An 18,673-nucleotide genomic window follows, 5' to 3' on the forward strand; every position below is an offset into this window, starting at 1 on the left:
AATGAAAGATCCATTTTTGTGGTAAGTCTTGAGGCTGAAAGTTCTTGCATTTAAAGAAGTATGTTTTTTTTCTTCATTTTGAAGTTGAATTGTCTGTTTGCTTGTTGGAGCCTGCAGCTATTTGTCTCAACTGCAGGAAGCAAATCGAGTTTCCAGATGGCACATGGTTTAATATATGAGAAGTGACTGTAAATAACTTATGCTTAACAAAACCAGCAGTGTAGCATTGAGTAAGTAGATATTTTGAATGCTGAAGTTCACATGCATATGGTAAAATGACTTATCTTGATATGTGTTTTATGATTATTCAATAAGAAGTAATAATTTATACTGATGGTGGATTATCTTCTTCCTTTCCTGCATGTTTTATCGTGCATGCCGATATCACTAAGCATAATTTTGAACACAGATTATCTCTGTTTGCACATAGAGAGGGAGATCGCTGTGCAGAGATGGCTATGGTATGCCTGACTGACTTTGAAGAGTATGCTAAGGAGCATCTCTCAAAGGCCTCCTGGGATTATTATGCAGCTGGAGCAGACGAATGCTGCACCAGGGACGACAATCTACTGGCTTACAAAAGGTACCGTGGGAAAAATAAAAGTTTACCCAGATGTTCAAGCTCACCACAGATACACAATTCAATTCAACTTATGTGTATTTATGTGCTGAGTAACATAACAATTCACCATTGGGGGTTGAGATAATTTATTTAAAGATAATTTCAATACTGAAACTGAAGATCGAAAGGACACAGCCTGTAAATGGATCATAAATGAAAGCTTCTATGGACTGCTGTTAATAATTTCGGTACATAGCTGACATTATGTGAATGGGATGCCTAACAATCACTAACAGGCAGTTAAACTTTACCGAGTACCGTTGTGTAGTTAACAAGGAACTGTTTTGAACGTTGCAGTAACCAATGGTTATGACGGTCTTTTATCTTGTCAGAACTCTTTCTGTTGCTAAGGATTTGCATGCTGGGTCATTTTGGGTCAGGTTAGACATTAATCTAAATTATACAGTATATGTTTATGTGGTGATGTAAAAATACATATGTCATGATAGAGGGTCTGATGCATATTGCCCAGTATTTGCTCCTTTTTTTGGAATTTGAGTAAATTGGCCTGATGTTATTGTTACATGTTCATCTGTGCTTCACACTCAGGATCCGTCTGAGGCCTCGTATCCTGCGGGATGTGTCTGTTAGTGACACGCGGACCACAGTGCAGGGGACAGAAATTAGCTTTCCCGTTGGTATCGCACCTACTGCCTTTCACTGCCTGGCCTGGCACGAAGGAGAGGTGGCCACCGCTCGGGGTGAGGACCGTGTCAAAACGTCATAAAGTCTCATAAACCATTAAAACCCTTTCTCAAATGAGGCGACTCAGAAGAAATCATGTTGTTTCTGAAAAGTTTGTATTTTGGAGACACAATTTTTCATCCAATAACATTGTTAGTATGCATTTCCACTGGTAGATGGGGGCATGAGATTGCGATAATCTTGTGTTGTCAGGAATATAGGCTAGTGTATTATCATTATTTTCTCTTTGATCTGTGCTAACAATAATCCAAAAGTATCCAAAAAATATCTTATTGTGACACTGAACTCCTCAAATCTAAATGTAAATTCCATCTTCACTGACTACAGTAATAACTTCTCAACTTCCGTCTCACAGCCACTGAAGCCCTCAACACTTGCTACATCACCAGTACTTATTCCACCTGCTCAGTGGAGGAAATTGTAGCAGCAGCACCAAATGGTTACCGCTGGTTCCAGCTGTACGTGTACCGAGACCGGAAGCTGTCCGAACAGATTGTGCACCGCGTAGAGGCGCTGGGGTACAAGGCCCTGGTCCTCACGGTTGACGTCCCCTACACCGGGAAGCGCCGCAACGACATCCGCAACCAGTTCAAGCTGCCGCCACACCTTAAGGTCAAGAACTTTGATGGAGTGTTCCAGGTAATTTCCCCAACATATTCAAGATACCTTTTAAAAATCTAAAAACATAGTAGAAAAAGACACTTAAAAGACAAAATCCAGATAAGACAACAAACAACAAGGTCAAACTAAACGAGAGCTGCTTGATTCATTACTTCACTGATATAACATCCTGTGTTTGTACTGTTACATCAGATTTAAAGTTCTAGATGTCTCGTTCATAATCATCAGTGGTGGAATGTAACTAAGTAAATCTACTCAAGTACTGTAATTAAGTACAAATTTGAGTCACCTGTACTTTACTTGAGTCTTTTCTGTTCATGCTTCTTTCTACTTTTACTCTGCTACATTTCAGAGAAAAATATTGTACTTTTTACTCCACTACATTCATCTGACACCTTTAGCTACTTATTACTTAACACATTAAGATTTTTGCTGATTGCACACACTTCAACTACTACGTGTCTTGAGAAAGGTCCCTGTGACCGATACGTTGACAACCAAATAAATGCATAATGAAGCAGTGGCAAGTGCTTGCAGGCATTTTTCTTGCTTTTTTCTTTAAAAATAAAAGTCATATATACAAAACATCTAACCTACATGTACCGGCAGGGTTGTAGTTGCCCCATAACAATAATTTAGGCATTATCAGTAAAAAACACAAGCAGTAGTAGTCCAGTGTACATTTGCATATGAAATTATGCTTTGTACCACATGCACTATAAGCAGGAGACTGCAGCCCCAGAAGAGTATGGGATCCCAGCCAACACCTTGGACCCCTCCATCAGCTGGAAGGACGTATACTGGCTGCAGTCCATCACCCGCCTGCCTGTTATCATCAAGGGAATCCTGACCAAGGAGGACGCCGAGCTGGCTGTGGAGCATGGTGTCCAGGGCATCATTGTGTCAAACCACGGGGGGAGACAGCTGGACGGAGGCCCAGCTTCGGTACTTACAGTAATCAGTAATTCTTAAAGGAACATGCCACTGTTTGTTGAAATAGGGCTTATCGTGTTGTACCCTAGCTGTTAGATAGGTGGGCCAATGCATTGTTTTGTCTCAGTGCATGCATTGTTTTAGTTCAGTGTAACAGCGGCAGTGCCGCCGCTAGTTAGCTTAGCGCAGTGAATGGAATCCTGTGTTGCTGGTTAGCATGCTGTGAGCAAAAATGAGCCAACAAAAAAACAACAACAACCTAATTACTTCTTGTGGCTTGTGTATTCACAACGATTACAAATAGCTATGCAGATTAAGACAATTTCCTAGGCAGATACTGACTTCGGACAGTGCTTCTAGTCCCAAATCAATATCTGTCTAGGAAATCATCTAGTCCTAATCTGCAGGGAGTCACTCTGCTGAGCGAGAGGCAAAGTCCCTGCCTTTCCTGTAGACATCATGGGACCTTATTTCGGGGGGGGAAAATATGTATGGTAGTGAATAGGGATAGACATATTGTTTTTAGATCCCGTTTGAATTGAGCCATGAAATATACATACTGTATGTTTGTCAGTTTAAAAGATAATTTTGCAACTGCAAAAAGTCAGTTTGTTGTGGTACCATAGCCTGACGTTGTCATACTGAGATGCTAGTCAGAACATGAGTCTGATACTGCTCCATTGGGCTGTGATTATGGTGCATGTTTCATCCCAACAAGAAAAGAAAATGTCTCTGCACTCAATCGGAGAGACCTACAACCAATTTGAGCAACGGAGTATGTGACGTATGTTGTACCTTTGCCGAATCCTGCAGGTAGGACTGCAAAAACATCGACAATTTTGATCGACTAATGCCTTGATCAGGGTTCTCTGTTCCTCTTTTAAAATAAACGCACTGTCGATATCTTCTATAACAGATAGTTATCTGTACGTCATCATATAAAGCTCGCCCTGACAATTGGATTGGTCACAATTTGAAAAGCTCTGGTTCGACTGTATTTGCTCCACAACGGATCAAGGCCAGGCCAAACTTCCCGACCTCAAAGGCAGTGGGCGGGGCTAAGTTGGGCTGGCCATCTAGTGGCTACAGCTTCATATTAAGCATACAAACAATACAGAGTGGTTTCATCTAGCGCTTGTCTAGAAAGCAAAGTGTATTAACCAATGTGTCTAAACAGTACTAGACAGTACAAACGTGTTCTGGTTTTGAGGTAGCCACAGTTAAGTAAAAGTCAAACGTAAAAAAAACAACTTAGGGCAACAACTAACTCACCCAGTAAGAACGCGCGCCCCATGTAGGCTGTGTCCTTTGCAGCGGTTTAAGTCTGACCTGCTGTGTGTAATCCCCCATCTCTCTCCCACCTTCCATGTCTATCCACAGTCACCATCTAATAAATGGAAAAAATGCCCCAAAAAATAATCTTTGAATAAAAAATAACCCAGCACGTTGTTTGTAAACATTATCCTCTTAAAAAATAAAAATAGTCAATCATCCTTGAAGTGTATCCTGTGTTACGTAACATACAGGGTCCAACCTAAAGTGTGAAGTGTAGTACGAAAAGCCAGTCGGAAACATATCTACACTTAAAGTAAGTGCACTGTATCTTTAAAGTAAGCTGGCCTTGTTACATCTTTCACCCTTGCTTCTAACAGATTGACGCACTGTCGGAGATTGTGGACACAGTTCAGGGCAGGATCGAGATCTATGTGGACGGAGGCATCAGGACAGGAAGTGATGTATTGAAAGCGCTAGCCTTGGGAGCCAAGTGTGTTTTCATTGGCCGTCCAGCAGTGTGGGGCCTTGCATACAAGGTACAAACAGCAGCACTGTGTGTGTGTGTGTGATTGTGTTTGTGTGCACATGCACGTGTCTTTGTGTGTGTGTTTGTGTGTGTGTGTTCTTAGTGTTTCTTTTCATTTAAACATTATTACTGAGGGCTCTCTCCACTTATTTTCTCTCCACCCACAACATACAGGCTGCACATACAAAGCCACTGGCCTTGACAGTTAAGGTTTATTGTTGCAATCATTGGAGCTATAGGGCCTTGGTTTAAGGTTTACAGATTAATCTATTCTTGATATAAAACTGTTAAGTTATAATTTGCAACTTTGGAACTGCTATGCTTTCGGAACTCAATAAAATCTGTAACAGAAACCAACATTTTGATGCACTGTAACTTTTGCTAACAGACTTACTGTGTGGGATGTGATGTCTTTGGCTGCAAAAAAATAAATGGAAATGAAAGTTTCTCTGAAAAGAACAATTGCATCTTTAAAACGAAAGATGACTGATTTTGATTTTGATTATAGGATCACAGATGATATTGTGTCTTTATAGTAATTATGGGTCCTGTGTGTTCTTTCAGGGTGAGGAAGGATTGAGGGAAGTGCTGCAAATCTTAAATGATGAGTTCCGTCTGTCCATGGCTTTATCAGGTGAGAGACGTGAGGTCAAGTCACTAAAATTGTTGTGATATGTTGTGCCAAAATGAGCAATAAGCAATATCCTGTCTGAACTAAAACAACGTTTTTATATGAATCCAATCCAGGTTGCAGGAACGTGGCAGAAATCAACCGGAACCTCATTCAGTGCTCGAAACTCTAACTGACCAGCAGAGTGCAGCACTGACTATCGTAAGGACACCCAGTGGACAGGATTCTACAGGACTGAACCAAACAAACAGTGATGAACAAGAGCCTGAGGCACAAAGAAACTGAAATATGTTCACCTCAGAACTCGTGACTTTATCATGTTAGAAAACATGCAAAACCGTTTCATGCAAGAGTGTACAAGTGAGAAAGCTGAGGGTTGCCGGTATGTTCAGGAAGTAAATAATTAAAGTTTTTTTTTTTTTTAGCTTTTGAATTGAAAGGGGTGAAGGCACTTTGAAATGAAATCAGCTAATTTCTTTTGGTTTTGTTTTGACAAATGCAACTGATAATGACACACACTACAGTTTGAGATGCTGACGGGGTAGTGGTTGAATAAACGTCTACTGAGGTGAGGAATATCAGTTGGCCTTTTTTTCATCTATTATACATGTGAGCATGCCGTATGGCAGAAATCTGACTTCACTTTTTGTTTCCCAACTTTATCCTTGGACATTCTGTTTTAATGGAGCGGAGATACAGGTGCAATGTTCAAAAAAAGCAGAAAAAAGCTCCTTTCTGTGTTTTGAAGGGACAGTTCAGCCTAAAATCAAAATTATACATTTTCATCTTACCTGTAGTGCTATTTATCAAGTTGCCCAGTGTTGGAGATGTTGGCCGCAGGGATGTCTGGCATGCAGAACAGAAAGCATGCCCATTGACTAGGCTCCAGATGCAAGATGTAAACAGCATGGGATTGTGATGTTTTCAACTTTCATCCAGCAAAATTCATCAAAATTCCAAGAAATAAAAGGTATGACAATATCAGAGGATTCATTCCTCCATTTGGGTTATCACGCTTGTCTACATAGGCAATGGAAGGCCTGCTAGTTTGCCTATATGCTCAACTCGAAACATTAAAAAAACAGCTTGTGAAACAGTATCACAAGTATGTCACAGTGGGGTTGGGAGATGTAAGAAGGCGCAGACAGCAAGAAAGAGAAGTAGCACAGGAAGTGGCTGAGGTCTCGTTTAAGGCTAAGAAACGTTGATGCGCACCCAAACGCTTCAGCTCTCCAAACCAGCTGTCGCAGCGCAGCAGGCATTTTCTTCTGTATTCCTCTCGGAGATTTGGTTTGTTAGACGAACAGGCTGGAGGGAGGCCTAGGGTCCAGTCTGCTGAAGAGAATTTCTTCCAGGTAGGTCACCCACAGGTGTTTGTACACATTTCAGATCCAGCTTCATGCTCCATCAGAGAACATTAAAGTCCCACAAATGCATATGTGTGTATACACTTCACTCAGCTGTACAGGAAGGTGCATTTAGGGTGCAGTGATGCATTTCGTTTCACTCATTTTAGGTCTGTTTTGAAAGTATTTGTGACACTGTGTCTTTTTGTCATCACACTTGTCAGTTGAGAAAGAGCTTGAGTGTGTTCACTGTGTGTCAATTTAGTTAATGTAAGAGGGGATCTAAAGTTGGTAAAAGCTAAATTTGGAAAAGCTTTACCTAGACGCCTTCATATATTTTTTTGTATATTTTAACCAATGCTTTTAGGTTATCACATAATGCGACGATGCAACGTTGAGTGGTTTTACAGTAAATTACATTTCATGAAAGTTGCACCAATACGGCGGGAGGGTGGGAGGTGAATATGACAGAAGTCAGATTTCAGTTACACGAAAAAACAGTAAAATATCAACAAGCGTTTTCTTTATCCAAAAACATGTTTTTCCTGTGTATTGTCAAAAAACGGACACACATTTGTACATTTGTCAGTTGTGTAATGTGTGGGAGACAGCAACTGTCACCTTTTTTATTATGCGCAAACACCTTTTCAAACATCACAAATAACAACATTACAAATATGATCACAGAAATGTAGAAACATACCAATATATGCCATATCAATGTACCGCAGTTATAGTAACTGTAACAGTCTTTACGTGAAGCATTCTTGGTTCCCATGAAACGAGCAATAAAAATCTATGATGTTACTCCCAATATATTTTGTGGAAACCGTAAAGACAAATAACTATAGATAAAAGATAATTATGGAGTGTGGAGAAGATGTAAAGAAGATTACTATTTCTCATTATTTTTATCTGTGTTTGTGAAAGGAGCCATGCTCGGTATTTCATTCATGCTTTACATTTCGGTGTTTTGAATCTTAAATGACAAGGATGTGATGCCATACAGTTACATACTGGAATACCACCGGATAGGACAGGTGTTTGCTGTACATTACAAGTTACACCAAACACTGATTTAAAAGAAAAAACACAACGCAGTAAACAAAACCTCTTCAAACTGCTGTTGCCCACAGAATTAGACATATTAAGACATTAATGCTGTTTGTTATGGAAAGACAAATAGCTAAAACCTCGCAAAAGGATGATAAACTTGATACAGAGGAAACGTCATGACAAATCTGACTGAACTGTTGAGAGAGACACAACAAATGTTGTCAAAGATGAGTCGGCTTAGAGAAGAAGTAAAAAAATTAGCATGGATGAACATTTCCTCTAGATGTTTTCTTCTGGGGTCAAAACAACACTCTACACACTCTGCTACCAAACAATCCTGCAAAGATTAAAAAGTACTGTTGTGTTCACTGAAGTTTCATCATGTCTCCATGTAGAAAGTCTCACCAGCGTAACAACCAGCATCCTCAGCCAGAGGAGGCCAATGAAATGGGGTAAGGTGATTTTGAGGGTGAGGTGTTTTTCAACATTTCTCCTCTTGATATTGCACAGTTTTTGCAATAATTCAACATGCTTGTATAATATGTACCAGTGCTAATAGTCAAGGATGTTGTTGGTCTCATCACTTACTGAAGTATTGAGCTTTGAAACAACATCACACATCCATTTGCATCCCTAAGATGTGTTTAATGCTCAGAGTGACAGTAACCACATGCTGTGTTTTTTTAAGATGACAAGTTTTAAGCATTGAAAAGTAGGTTTATGTGAATATTTAAGCACTCTGCACTGCACACTTATAATTCTAAAGAGATTAATTCTAAACAATTAATAAAGCTGTTGATAACTGCTTAGAAGTTTTATTGTGTAGAAACACACTTAAAAAGCACAAACAACAAAACAGTCAGATCGATTTAGTTGTTTTCCAGTGGTGTTCTGTGTACTACGAGACCTGTCAATCAATTTAAGAATGACAATGTTTTTCACATTTTGGTGGTGGACTAGGCTCCATCTAATGCTTTTCATGTATATTTATTCAAAAAGAAAAAGTGTGTTTTATTTTCTTTCTCTGAATTTAAAAACTGAAACGTTTTAAGCACATTCTTGCCTTTGTTTTAGATAATGTATTTACATTCATATTTGTTTCCGTTTTTGACCCAGACTTAACATGTCAGGAAACAGTTTCAAGGGAAGGAGTGCTTGACTTGAACATGGTTAACTGGTTCCTCCTTATTAGATCACAGGACATGCAGTACAAAACAGATACAGTGAGGCACTTTTGTTTGCTGCAGGGCTTCTTCGAGGAAATTTCATTATTCAAATGATTTGGATTAGAGATGGGTAGATTTACAGGCTTTGGGCCATGTTAGTAGAGTCTGCCAAGTCAACTGAAGGAAGGTGGTATTTGTACACAACCTAAGAGGAAGTGTTGAGAGATGAAACTCCAAAACACTTAATGAAAAAGTTTGGTAAGCTTGCTGTCACTGCTTTAGTTTTACCCTCATTTACAATAAATGCATCATACATAATAGGTTGACAATATAAAGACCATGAAGCTTGTCATAGAATTTCTCATCTTGTTCTTTTAAATAGTGTAGAGTCGCTCGGTGTGATGAATCAAAACCTTTAGTACGTGTGCACTCGAGAAGACGCCTTTGTTCTCTCCCGTCCCTTCAGAAGATCTGTCCTCATAGACTCTATAAAGCACCAAAAGAACAATAGCTCCTCTCCTCAGACAGGAGATGTTTGAGCCATGAATGTTACAAACATACCTTTTTGTTTCAAGTTCACTTCCTCCTAAAATTCACAAGTCATGTTAATGTACCTCACACATCCCTTTGTTGTGTAGAACATGTTCCTTTAAGACTTTTGTGTTTCAGTTGACCTTTAAGACATAGCTAACAAACCTTACACTTCATCAAACTCGAAACATGAATTAATCTTAAATCTGAAACATTGATTTCTCACAAACTGTCATGGATGCAGGTTCAACATCATCATTCTTGAAAGCCTGATGCATGTGTTGATGTTGAGGATGCAAAATGATGTGATTAAAGTACAAGATGGTCTTGAAAGTGTCCTCCTCCTCCTTCTCCTCCTCTGTAGGGGAAGTGGAGATGACAGCGGGCCAGGGAGGCTGAGCCGCAGATTGTCTCGCCTGGGCAGCAGGCATCAGTCCAGGGATCCTCCAAGACCTCCCGCTCAGCCGGAGAGACTTCCTGCTCCACCTGACAGACCTGTTCAACAAGGTGTGTGTGTGTGTGTTCTCACTGGCTCTCTGTAGCTTTGATTTCTATTACAAATTACTGATCCCATCTGATATGATGAAGAGAAGAAAATTACATGAGGTTTGTATCCAAAGTGTAGTGGTTTAACAGTGCCATGCACCTGCAGCAACAACAGCATCATGTCTTTCCTCATCTTTCACTATCTGTTCTCCAATTGGGTTTTATAGATGACAGGCCTTCTCCACCAGCCCCTGCTCCACATCCACCTCCAGCTCCGGTTCCTGCTCCAGCTCCACTGCCCTCACCCATGGAAATGCCACCTAAGCGCCCAGACAAATCCACAAAACCCAAACTTCCCCCTCGGCCGCTGTCCAAGGTGTTCAGCAGCACTGACCATGGAGCAGCTGTTTTGCAGGTATTGTTTCTTATTAACAACAATTTATTTGGGGCACAAATTTGGAAGAAAGCAACACATTCTCTACATTAATTAAATCCCTGGAATTATTGTGAAGTGTTCACTTTTGCCAACAACACAGAAAAGGTACTTTATGTAGTTTTTAACTTCAATTTATCATTTTAATCATCAATTCATTTGACTATAGTCTATTTTTTTCTAAATAAGAACTACATTATCTTAAAACATAATACCTTATGTAATGAGGCAGATTTTGTTTTATTTAAAGAATTCGTCTCACACTAAACTGAAGGTAAAAGCATCTTTAAAATGATCTGGTCCTCCTACTGTTGCATACTGTATGTGATATAACCCACCAAATCAAACACCATTATAGAAAGAAAGAAGAATCTAGTAGGAGCATCAATCCCCTCAGCAGTTTCATAATCTTGATCATGACGATTATTGACGTAAAAAAATGCAACATGTGAAGCCCATTTATGAGAAGTATTGTTTTTCCTCCAGGGCTTTGATGCTTTTCGAGCAGATGAGACTCTCTGTGATGTTGTCTTGGTTCCCGGGGACAGCACAGCCACTTTCCCAGTCCACAGAGTCATCATGGCTTCATGCAGTGACTATTTCAAGGCAATGTTCACAGGTGAGATGTCCTGGTTTCATTGGGTTGAAAACGGACAGTGTAGGACACTTGGGCTTTTGAGTTACAAGACATGGTGAAGTACACACAGTAACAAGTGCATTAGTATGTGACAACAACACTACATTTGGATAGACAGGACAAGAAACACATTTCAAGAATCCACCACAGACCACAGTATCGACCAGATTCTGCAGCCATGCTAGCTGCTCTGAGAGGCTGGTCTTCTATTAAGCTAAATGCAAACATGCTAAAATGCCGTTGTTTATAGTGTTAGATAAAATTAACTAACCCGTGTTCTTTGATTTGATGAGGATGAAGAGAGGCTAGAGTTCCAATGGACAATTAACAACAGGTTTAATGAAACAAAATGATGAAGATGATTTGAAAAAGACATTAAGATATAAAACATTATAACACTGCAGCTGACAGCGGACTTGATCCATGCAGCTCCCTGATGGAGTTACATTAGATCAGTCCTGAACATTTCTAAATCACACATATTTATTCCCCAGAGTAGAGGGTGGTTCCTCAGGTGAAAACTCTCCTTACTGGTCAAATTAGACCACACCTGGCCACAGGATCCAAGTCAGCATCACCTATTTTCAAACTATCTGACTGCACATTCTTTTTTCCAATCAAGTCTGGCCCAGCGGGGGCAGCTCCCAAAGGCTGGGACAGCAGTTACCTTTCCTGTGGGAACAATGAGCTGCCTCATGTATGTTAACTGAGGGATAAGGCCTTATCAATTTTTAAGAGACAGAGGAACAGAGAGGGAAGGTGAGGGACATTAGGGCCTGTCTTAACGTCTTCACAGAAACAAAGAAAATGTTCTACTAGTTCTGCTAAAATATACTACTACTACTACTACTACTACTCTACTTTTACTCTTTTCAATGGAGGTAAACATAAAATACCAACTTTTTTATTGATATCAGAGCGCCACTCATACTTTCATGTTTTGAAAAACATTCACAAATAGTAAAGTAAAGACACTTTGCATTTAATTTTGCATCTCAGTTTTAACTTCACAGAAGGTATCTGCATTTGAAAACATAATTAACTATAGTGCTTTTGTCATCCTCACCCGTACAATGTGTGAGCGTCCAGTCTTTACAGTGTCAGAGTTGTCTTTGTATCTTGCTGATTGTGCACTTTGGCATCCTCCCTGCATAAGAGAGATCTTCTGAAACGATGGATTCACCTTGTCTTTGTCTCTTTGTTTTCTTCTTGTTCAGGAGGCATGAGAGAGCAGGAGATGAGAGAGATCAAGCTGCATGGGGTCACTAAGTCGGGTTTAAAGAACATTATAGACTTCATTTACACATCCAAAGTCAGCCTCGACATGGGTAATCTCCAGGACACGCTGGAGGCTGCAAACTTCTTGCAGGTCATGCCTGTCCTGAGCTTCTGTAATCAGCTTCTGAGCAGTGAGGTGAGGGATTTTATGATATTGCATAAATTCATAAGAGGTCAAGCTTATTAAGCTGCCAGATTCCCCCCGGGTGCTTCACTGTCCTTAAATGCCCCCTCTCTCCCTCAGTGTTTCAATTATACAGCACAAAATAAAAGTCATTTATGAGTGACCTTTTTGATTGTTAATAGTTGCAAAATAGGGAAATTCAGTGCCTTGCCAATAATATTTTTTTTGCTCACGATAATTCCTACATCCCCTTTAAATGTTGTTCTTCAATGCAGCTCACTATTGATAATTGTGTGGAGGTGGAGAACATTGCCACAGACCTGCTTCTGGAGGATGTTCAGCAGAACATAGGTGAGCGTTCATGAAACAGAGCACAGCAACGAAAGTGCAAACTTTCTTGAATGTGTATTAACATGTAGATAAGTTGGAAGATGTGATTGAAGTTGTTAACATTTCAGATTCCTTTCAATCATACATTTTCAATCTCTAAAGTGGTTCATTATTTGCACCAGTTTTATTTCCAAAACTAAATTAAACCATGACGGAGATGATGGAGAATCATTATTGTCACTGTTGATCCTGTTGTCACTGTTGTATCAACCCTAGGTGAGTTTGTGAGCCAGAACCTCTCAGAGTTGGTGGAGTGTGGCCGCTACCTCCAGCTCTCTGAAACCACCATGGCCAAAGCTCTGTCCAACAACTCCCTGAAGGGTTTCTCTGAGATGGACCTCTACCACATCGCCAAAGGATGGCTTGAACACAACTCCCCCAGTCGCCGCTCCTCTGTCTACGCCTTGATGCGGCATATTCGCTTCCCATTAATGAGCCCCAGCGAGCTGATTCAGATCTCCCAGGAAGAAGAAGAGGGAGGAGACTCCATGATGCGCTCTGAGACAGCCTGTGTGAACCTCCTGCTGGAGGCCAGCAACTACCAGATGATGCCTTTCATGCAGCCAGCTCTGCAGACTGATCGCACACAAATACGCTCAGACGACACCCACATCCTGGCTCTGGGTGGTGTGATGCGGCAGCAGCTGGTGGTGAGCCGGGAGCTGAGGCTGTATGATGAAAAGACGGGCTATTGGAGGGCGCTGAAGCCCATGGAGGTACCGCGTTACCAGCATGGAGTGGCTCTTCTAGGCGGCTTCCTCTTTATTGTTGGAGGTCAGAACACCTACAGTTCACACTCTCAAAAATACACCAAATAGAGGAAGCTAAAATGACAAAATGTCACTCATGGTCCATGTAAATGATAGAAGAATGTTCTGCATGTTTGAAAATCCTAGTGTACAGAACCATCCTGTGACCAAGCAATTGTTGTTTTGGCAAATTGTAACTGTGGACCAGGACTTTTCTTTATAAGTTAAAGCCCTTAAAAGTCATGGTACATTGTGCATAACCGTAAATCAAAGTATGACTAAATTATGTTAAAAAATAAGAAATATAAATAAGTGATTTTATGAGAATGTATCCCCCATCCGCTCTGATTAACTGTGATTCTTGTTGACTTCACAGGCCAGAGCACTTACGACACCAAGGGTAAGACGGCCATTGACAACGCCTACCGCTACGACCCGCGCTTCGACAAGTGGCTGGAGATCGCTTCACTCAACGATAAGAGGACTTTCTTCCACTTAAGCACTCTGAAGGGGAAACTGTTTGCAGTCGGAGGAAGAAATGCCTCAGGAGAGATTGGTAATTATTGGTCTACTGCGGTCAGTACTGTTGTGTTGTGTTTCTGGCCACCTGATGAATGTACAGTGTTCAATCATTTTAAGCTCTGTTTTTGGTCTCCACAAACCTCTGAGGAAAATACCTGACTATGTTGACTAGCTAGTCCCTAACTGTAAGTCTTTTAACTGTCTGCTGTTTAGTGCATAGCAGGTAGTGTACAGTTTTTTTTAAAGCTTTAAAACAGTGCGGTGGTGAACAGGAGAGCTAAACATTGAACTGGAACTTAATGTAAACTTTTTAAAGCTGAAAGGAGCTGTAGAATCAAGGGATTCAGTAGGCTTATATGAGCCACCTGTCTCACATTGTTTAGTTGTATACAAATATAGATTACATCCCTTTTAAACTAGCATATCAACAACATGTTTTAAAAAAGTGCTAAAACCAGAACTTACAGTATACTTATAATGCTGCTGCTATGACGGCAATTACTACTACTGGAGATTTTTTTTTTAACTGGACAGAAAAACAATATGAATCTGGATTCTTTGATTGCAAAAATAGACACAATGCTTAAATAAAATTCTATTTTTCCCCAAATATCTCTCTGTCACTTTGATCAGACACGGTGGAGTGCTACAACCTGAAGAAAAATGAGTGGACATTTGTGAACAATATGGTGGAGCCTCACTATGGACACGCTGGAACAGTTCATGGGGATCTAATGTACATCTCAGGTAAGCTAACACTGTTCAACACACACTCAGGGTTTATCTTATAGTGCATAGTTTCTGTTGCCCCCATGAGGAATTCTAAGTAATGGCAACAAAATTGCACGCCACCACATGATACAAGCCTTCTGTGATTGGATGCACCTTTGCATCACTGTTTGCAGCGTAGTCTTTCCATTGTCTATGTATACAATAGTCATGATGAAATATAACAATTTGTTTCACCTTGTCTGAAAACAATTGTTCAGCTGACTTCTGTTTTCATAGCACAGTAATAAGTAAAGTATCACAAAAGGTCAAGTCAAATTCACAATTTTTAAAATGACCTAAGGTGTTAGTGGTTCAAAGTAAATGTAATGTTTTCAAACAGCACACAAGCACAGAGCTAAAGTTGCTTATTTAATAAAAACTACTTCAGAATGTGTTAAAAGGCCCAATGGACGATGCACAACTGTTTGAAGTCCTCATACTGAAATAAGAAGTCAGTGTCTCTCTAACCTACAACTACGACCGCTGTGATGACTCTCATTCTCTGTTCTGCTATCACAAAGGTTAAGGTCTGGCTTTTAGTACTATGTGGTTAGGAAAACATCACAGCCATGGTTGAGGTAACAAAAAACTTGCCTTTGTGTAAAAAGAAACCAACATTGACTATTCATAGGAGAAGGCAACTTTGACACACACTCATGACACAACATGCTTAGCATACCTGTGCATCCAAACTTACTTCCTGAATAAGGTTTCTCAAAGCTTCAAGCATCTTGATAGTCATCATTCATACAATGAATAACACCCAAGCAAAGGTAATTTTAAGGTTTTCAACAAATTACTGGTCTGCTTCTCTGCATTTGGGTTCTGCATTTCCTGAGTGGTGACAGATACCATCTCTTTATAAAACAAAAAAAGTCTTTACACGCCCCAAAAGTGATTCAAATTGTTGTGAAAACTGAATTAAATTTAACCCGAGAAGAAGAAGACCTGTTGTGACCACTAAAAAACTGTTAAAAAGAGAGCTCTAAACCTGCAGTCCAAAAAAAAACTAGAAACCATAATTCTAGACTTACTAACCTTGCTAATGTACTAGTGATTGGGGCATAGTGTGTGCGCACAAGGCAAACACTACCTTTCAAATGAATGATGATGCTTCTTCCTGATGGGCGTGCTATAAAATATCACAAACCCTCTGGAATGAATACTGGACCTTCATTCAGGACAGACAGAGGTCCTTGTCCTTAGTCCTTGACAGCAGAATCACCCAAAACCACCCTATAGTATCTTCAGTACAGAATGTTTTATTTCACTTCTAAAACAGTTTTTGCAAAATCGTCTACAAGCAACAAAAAGTGTCACTTTGACGAGATGAATTATTGACAAAGCTTGGGTGGTAGGTTGATTTAAAACCACTTCCTGTTTAGCAGCAGACTCCCATGAGCTGCTCTCTTTTCTGTTTCTTAGCAACCTTGGACAGGAAACCAGCTTCTCAGGTTGAGAACCGAAACATAGGTTTCACACGCAGGACTGAGCAGCAGGAAACACAAAAAGACCTGTGGTTGAAGTGGGTTTAAATACATTTAAAACCCACGGCTTTCATGAGCTATAATGCGTTGATGATGTTTATCAGAATACACAATTTACTGTATTTAAATCATAAATTAATTTAATTCCAGTTTTTGAGTTGAAACTCAGGCTCAGTATGAAGTTAAAAAAATATACAAAGTAAAAGATTTAAAGTTGCAGGATTTGATTGAAAGTACATTTTGCCACATCTATACAAAGGTATACACAGTAAGTGCTGTGTGACTGTTGACCACTACCGGAGAGAAAGATTCAGAATGCAAACAGTGAACATTTAGCTTATCGAAGTGTTATGTCTTGCATCATCAGCTTGACATAAGTATCACAAGCAGAAGAGAAATCGTATCTCTAATCTGTTTGATCTTTTTCACACTTAAAAACAAGAAGCGGTTTAAAAAATTTTCAGTTTTTTCCTTGTTAAAGGGTAACTTGTAGCTTGTGAGCTGCCAGTTCACATTCTGCAAATGCAAGAGCTTTGATCAGCTCAATCACCATTGTGTTGCCTCGTTTGACAGTAGATGGTGCAGACATTTGTTCAAATAAAATATCTTCAAGATTTATAATTAATTTTTCACATTTATCGACTTAATAATTGATTAATTGAAAAAAAATCGTCTCCTTAATCAACAACAAAATTGATAATTAACTGCTGCTCTAAAATCAACCACATTTTCCCCCTAGAAAAAGTTATGCTCACTGCCACGATAGTGTAAAAGTCATATATATATATATATATATATATGTCATAAAGCTACCTTTTTGTTAACATGCTGTAACATTTGTTGGATTCTCTTTTGTCACACAGGGGGCATAACCCGTGACACGTTCCAGAAGGAGCTTTGGTGTTACGATCCCATCGCCGACACGTGGAGTCGTCGCGCCGACATGGTGGAGCTCCGCGGCCTACATTGCATGTGCACCGTAGGAGACAGACTCTACGTCATGGGCGGGAATCACTTCCGAGGCAGCAGCGACTACGACGACGTCCTAGGCTGCGAATACTACAGCCCGGAGACAGACCAGTGGACGGTGGTGGCGCCAATGTCAAAGGGCCAGAGCGATGTCGGCGTGACAGTGTTCAACGGACAGATCTATGTGGTGGGGGGGTATTCCTGGAACAGCAGATGCATGGTTGACATTGTGCAGCGTTATGATCCAGAGCAGGATGTGTGGGACCAGGTGTTCAATGTGCTGGAGCCTCTGGGGGGGATTCGTGCCTGTACAATGACAGTTACACTGCCAGAGGGGTCAGTGGATGAAGCTCAGATACAGGAGTGCCCGTTGCCAACAGCAAAGAGCTGATCATGCACCACAGACGTGGGGGGTTTCCAACTCTGTCAGACCAGAATTGACAAGAAGAAAATGACCTGCATGCTGTGACGAGAAGGAAGGCAAAACAGGAAATAGCGTGGGTTGCAAACACGAGCTGTCGTGGCTAGCTACCTAACATTAGCATTCAACAGATAGAAAATGATGCACTTCTCTACTTTGCTCTGTATCTTTAGTGCCATTTGCTGTCCTTGCATTTAGCGTCAGCCATGTAGCATCCGTCCTGCTCCGTCTGCTTGTGTAGTTGTACTCTGCAGTTTCAGTATGTTAACCCTTTGTGGTCTAAGGGTATTTTTAAATATATTGCTAAATTCTCCATTTAAGGGGATTTGCACATAATGTGATCCCATGTGTTTAGTGTCAAAATGTTCAGCACAAACTCAGCATTCCGCATGGTGACCCCAAAATTGTTAGAGAAATTTATAAATAGATAATTTGGCCCTAGAGCAGAAACATTTCTCAAATCTCTTGTGAAAAACATACCTACACTCACTTGTTTTGGTGCTTGAAATTAGTTAAGAGAAAGTCTTGGGTTCACAAAAAGAGCATCATTTCTAAATAAAACAGTAAAAAAATGTCCAAAAGGAAATATTACAATATCCCTTTGGGTAGTAGTTGTCAAACATCGCTTGGATTTGCAGATGTGTCTTTTGTCCTCAGAGGGTTAAAGGACACTACGAATCGTACCCAACCTCTCTCTCAAATTGTCTGGAAATTGATTTACTGGACATTGAGACACGCTGTTTCACATCTCAAAGTGATTAAAACTGATAAGATTAAGCTCTGAAAGAAATTACATAACCAGAGTTATATATGGTGTAAGCTTATTTTTTCTTTTCATCACTCTCTAAAAATCTCATAAATGGGCGAAATACAACCCTGATGCTATCTTGCTTAAAAGTGCTGGGATGACACACAAGCTGAGAGAAATCAGCTGATCTCTCTGTGTCATAATAAAGTATGAAGGAATGTGTCAAAAGCCACATTGAGGCTCATC

At 40.2% G+C, this 18,673-nt stretch overlaps 2 protein-coding genes across 5 annotated transcripts in view; both read left to right on the forward strand.

The window, feature by feature from the left end:
* hao2 (hydroxyacid oxidase 2 (long chain)) overlaps nt 1-5,889 on the forward strand; it is a 10,793-nt gene extending 4,904 nt beyond the window's left edge. For 2 of the 4 annotated variants that reach the window (XM_034885980.1, XM_034885982.1), the window contains 7 exons: nt 431-583; nt 1,172-1,323; nt 1,683-1,966; nt 2,672-2,893; nt 4,534-4,692; nt 5,247-5,316; nt 5,430-5,889. In XM_034885980.1, coding sequence (XP_034741871.1) covers nt 431-583; nt 1,172-1,323; nt 1,683-1,966; nt 2,672-2,893; nt 4,534-4,692; nt 5,247-5,316; nt 5,430-5,485 — 1,096 coding nt within the window. In that variant the 3' untranslated portion in view covers nt 5,486-5,889. Of the gene's footprint in view, nt 22-430; nt 584-1,171; nt 1,324-1,682; nt 1,967-2,671; nt 2,894-4,533; nt 4,693-5,246; nt 5,317-5,429 lie in introns of all 4 variants that reach the window. The other 2 variants (XM_034885983.1, XM_034885981.1) reach the window with 2 other exon arrangements.
* Nucleotides 5,890-6,427: 538 nt separating this feature from the next.
* Nucleotides 6,428-17,728, forward strand: si:rp71-68n21.9 (kelch-like protein 9). Its single transcript, XM_034885746.1, has 11 exons — nt 6,428-6,668; nt 8,111-8,167; nt 9,777-9,919; nt 10,126-10,313; nt 10,818-10,950; nt 12,186-12,382; nt 12,646-12,721; nt 12,977-13,534; nt 13,886-14,065; nt 14,665-14,778; nt 17,153-17,728. The coding sequence occupies exons 2-11, from the start codon at nt 8,163-8,165 to the stop codon at nt 17,647-17,649; spliced, it is 2,091 nt and encodes a 696-aa protein (XP_034741637.1). The 5' UTR covers nt 6,428-6,668; nt 8,111-8,162; the 3' UTR covers nt 17,650-17,728.
* The last annotated feature ends 945 nt before the right edge of the window (nt 17,729-18,673 follow it).

The sequence above is a fragment of the Etheostoma cragini genome, chromosome 11, assembly GCF_013103735.1.
Source record: "Etheostoma cragini isolate CJK2018 chromosome 11, CSU_Ecrag_1.0, whole genome shotgun sequence".
Lineage (NCBI taxonomy): Eukaryota > Metazoa > Chordata > Actinopteri > Perciformes > Percidae > Etheostoma > Etheostoma cragini.

Excerpts from the sequence above, each read along its gene's own strand:
- si:rp71-68n21.9 (XM_034885746.1), top strand. Across the intron at positions 12,383-12,645 it reads ATCAGCTTCTGAGCAGTGAG|CTCACTATTGATAATTGTGT; the intron begins GTGAGGGATTTT and ends TCTTCAATGCAG. Across the intron at positions 14,779-17,152 it reads GGATCTAATGTACATCTCAG|GGGGCATAACCCGTGACACG; the intron begins GTAAGCTAACAC and ends TTTGTCACACAG.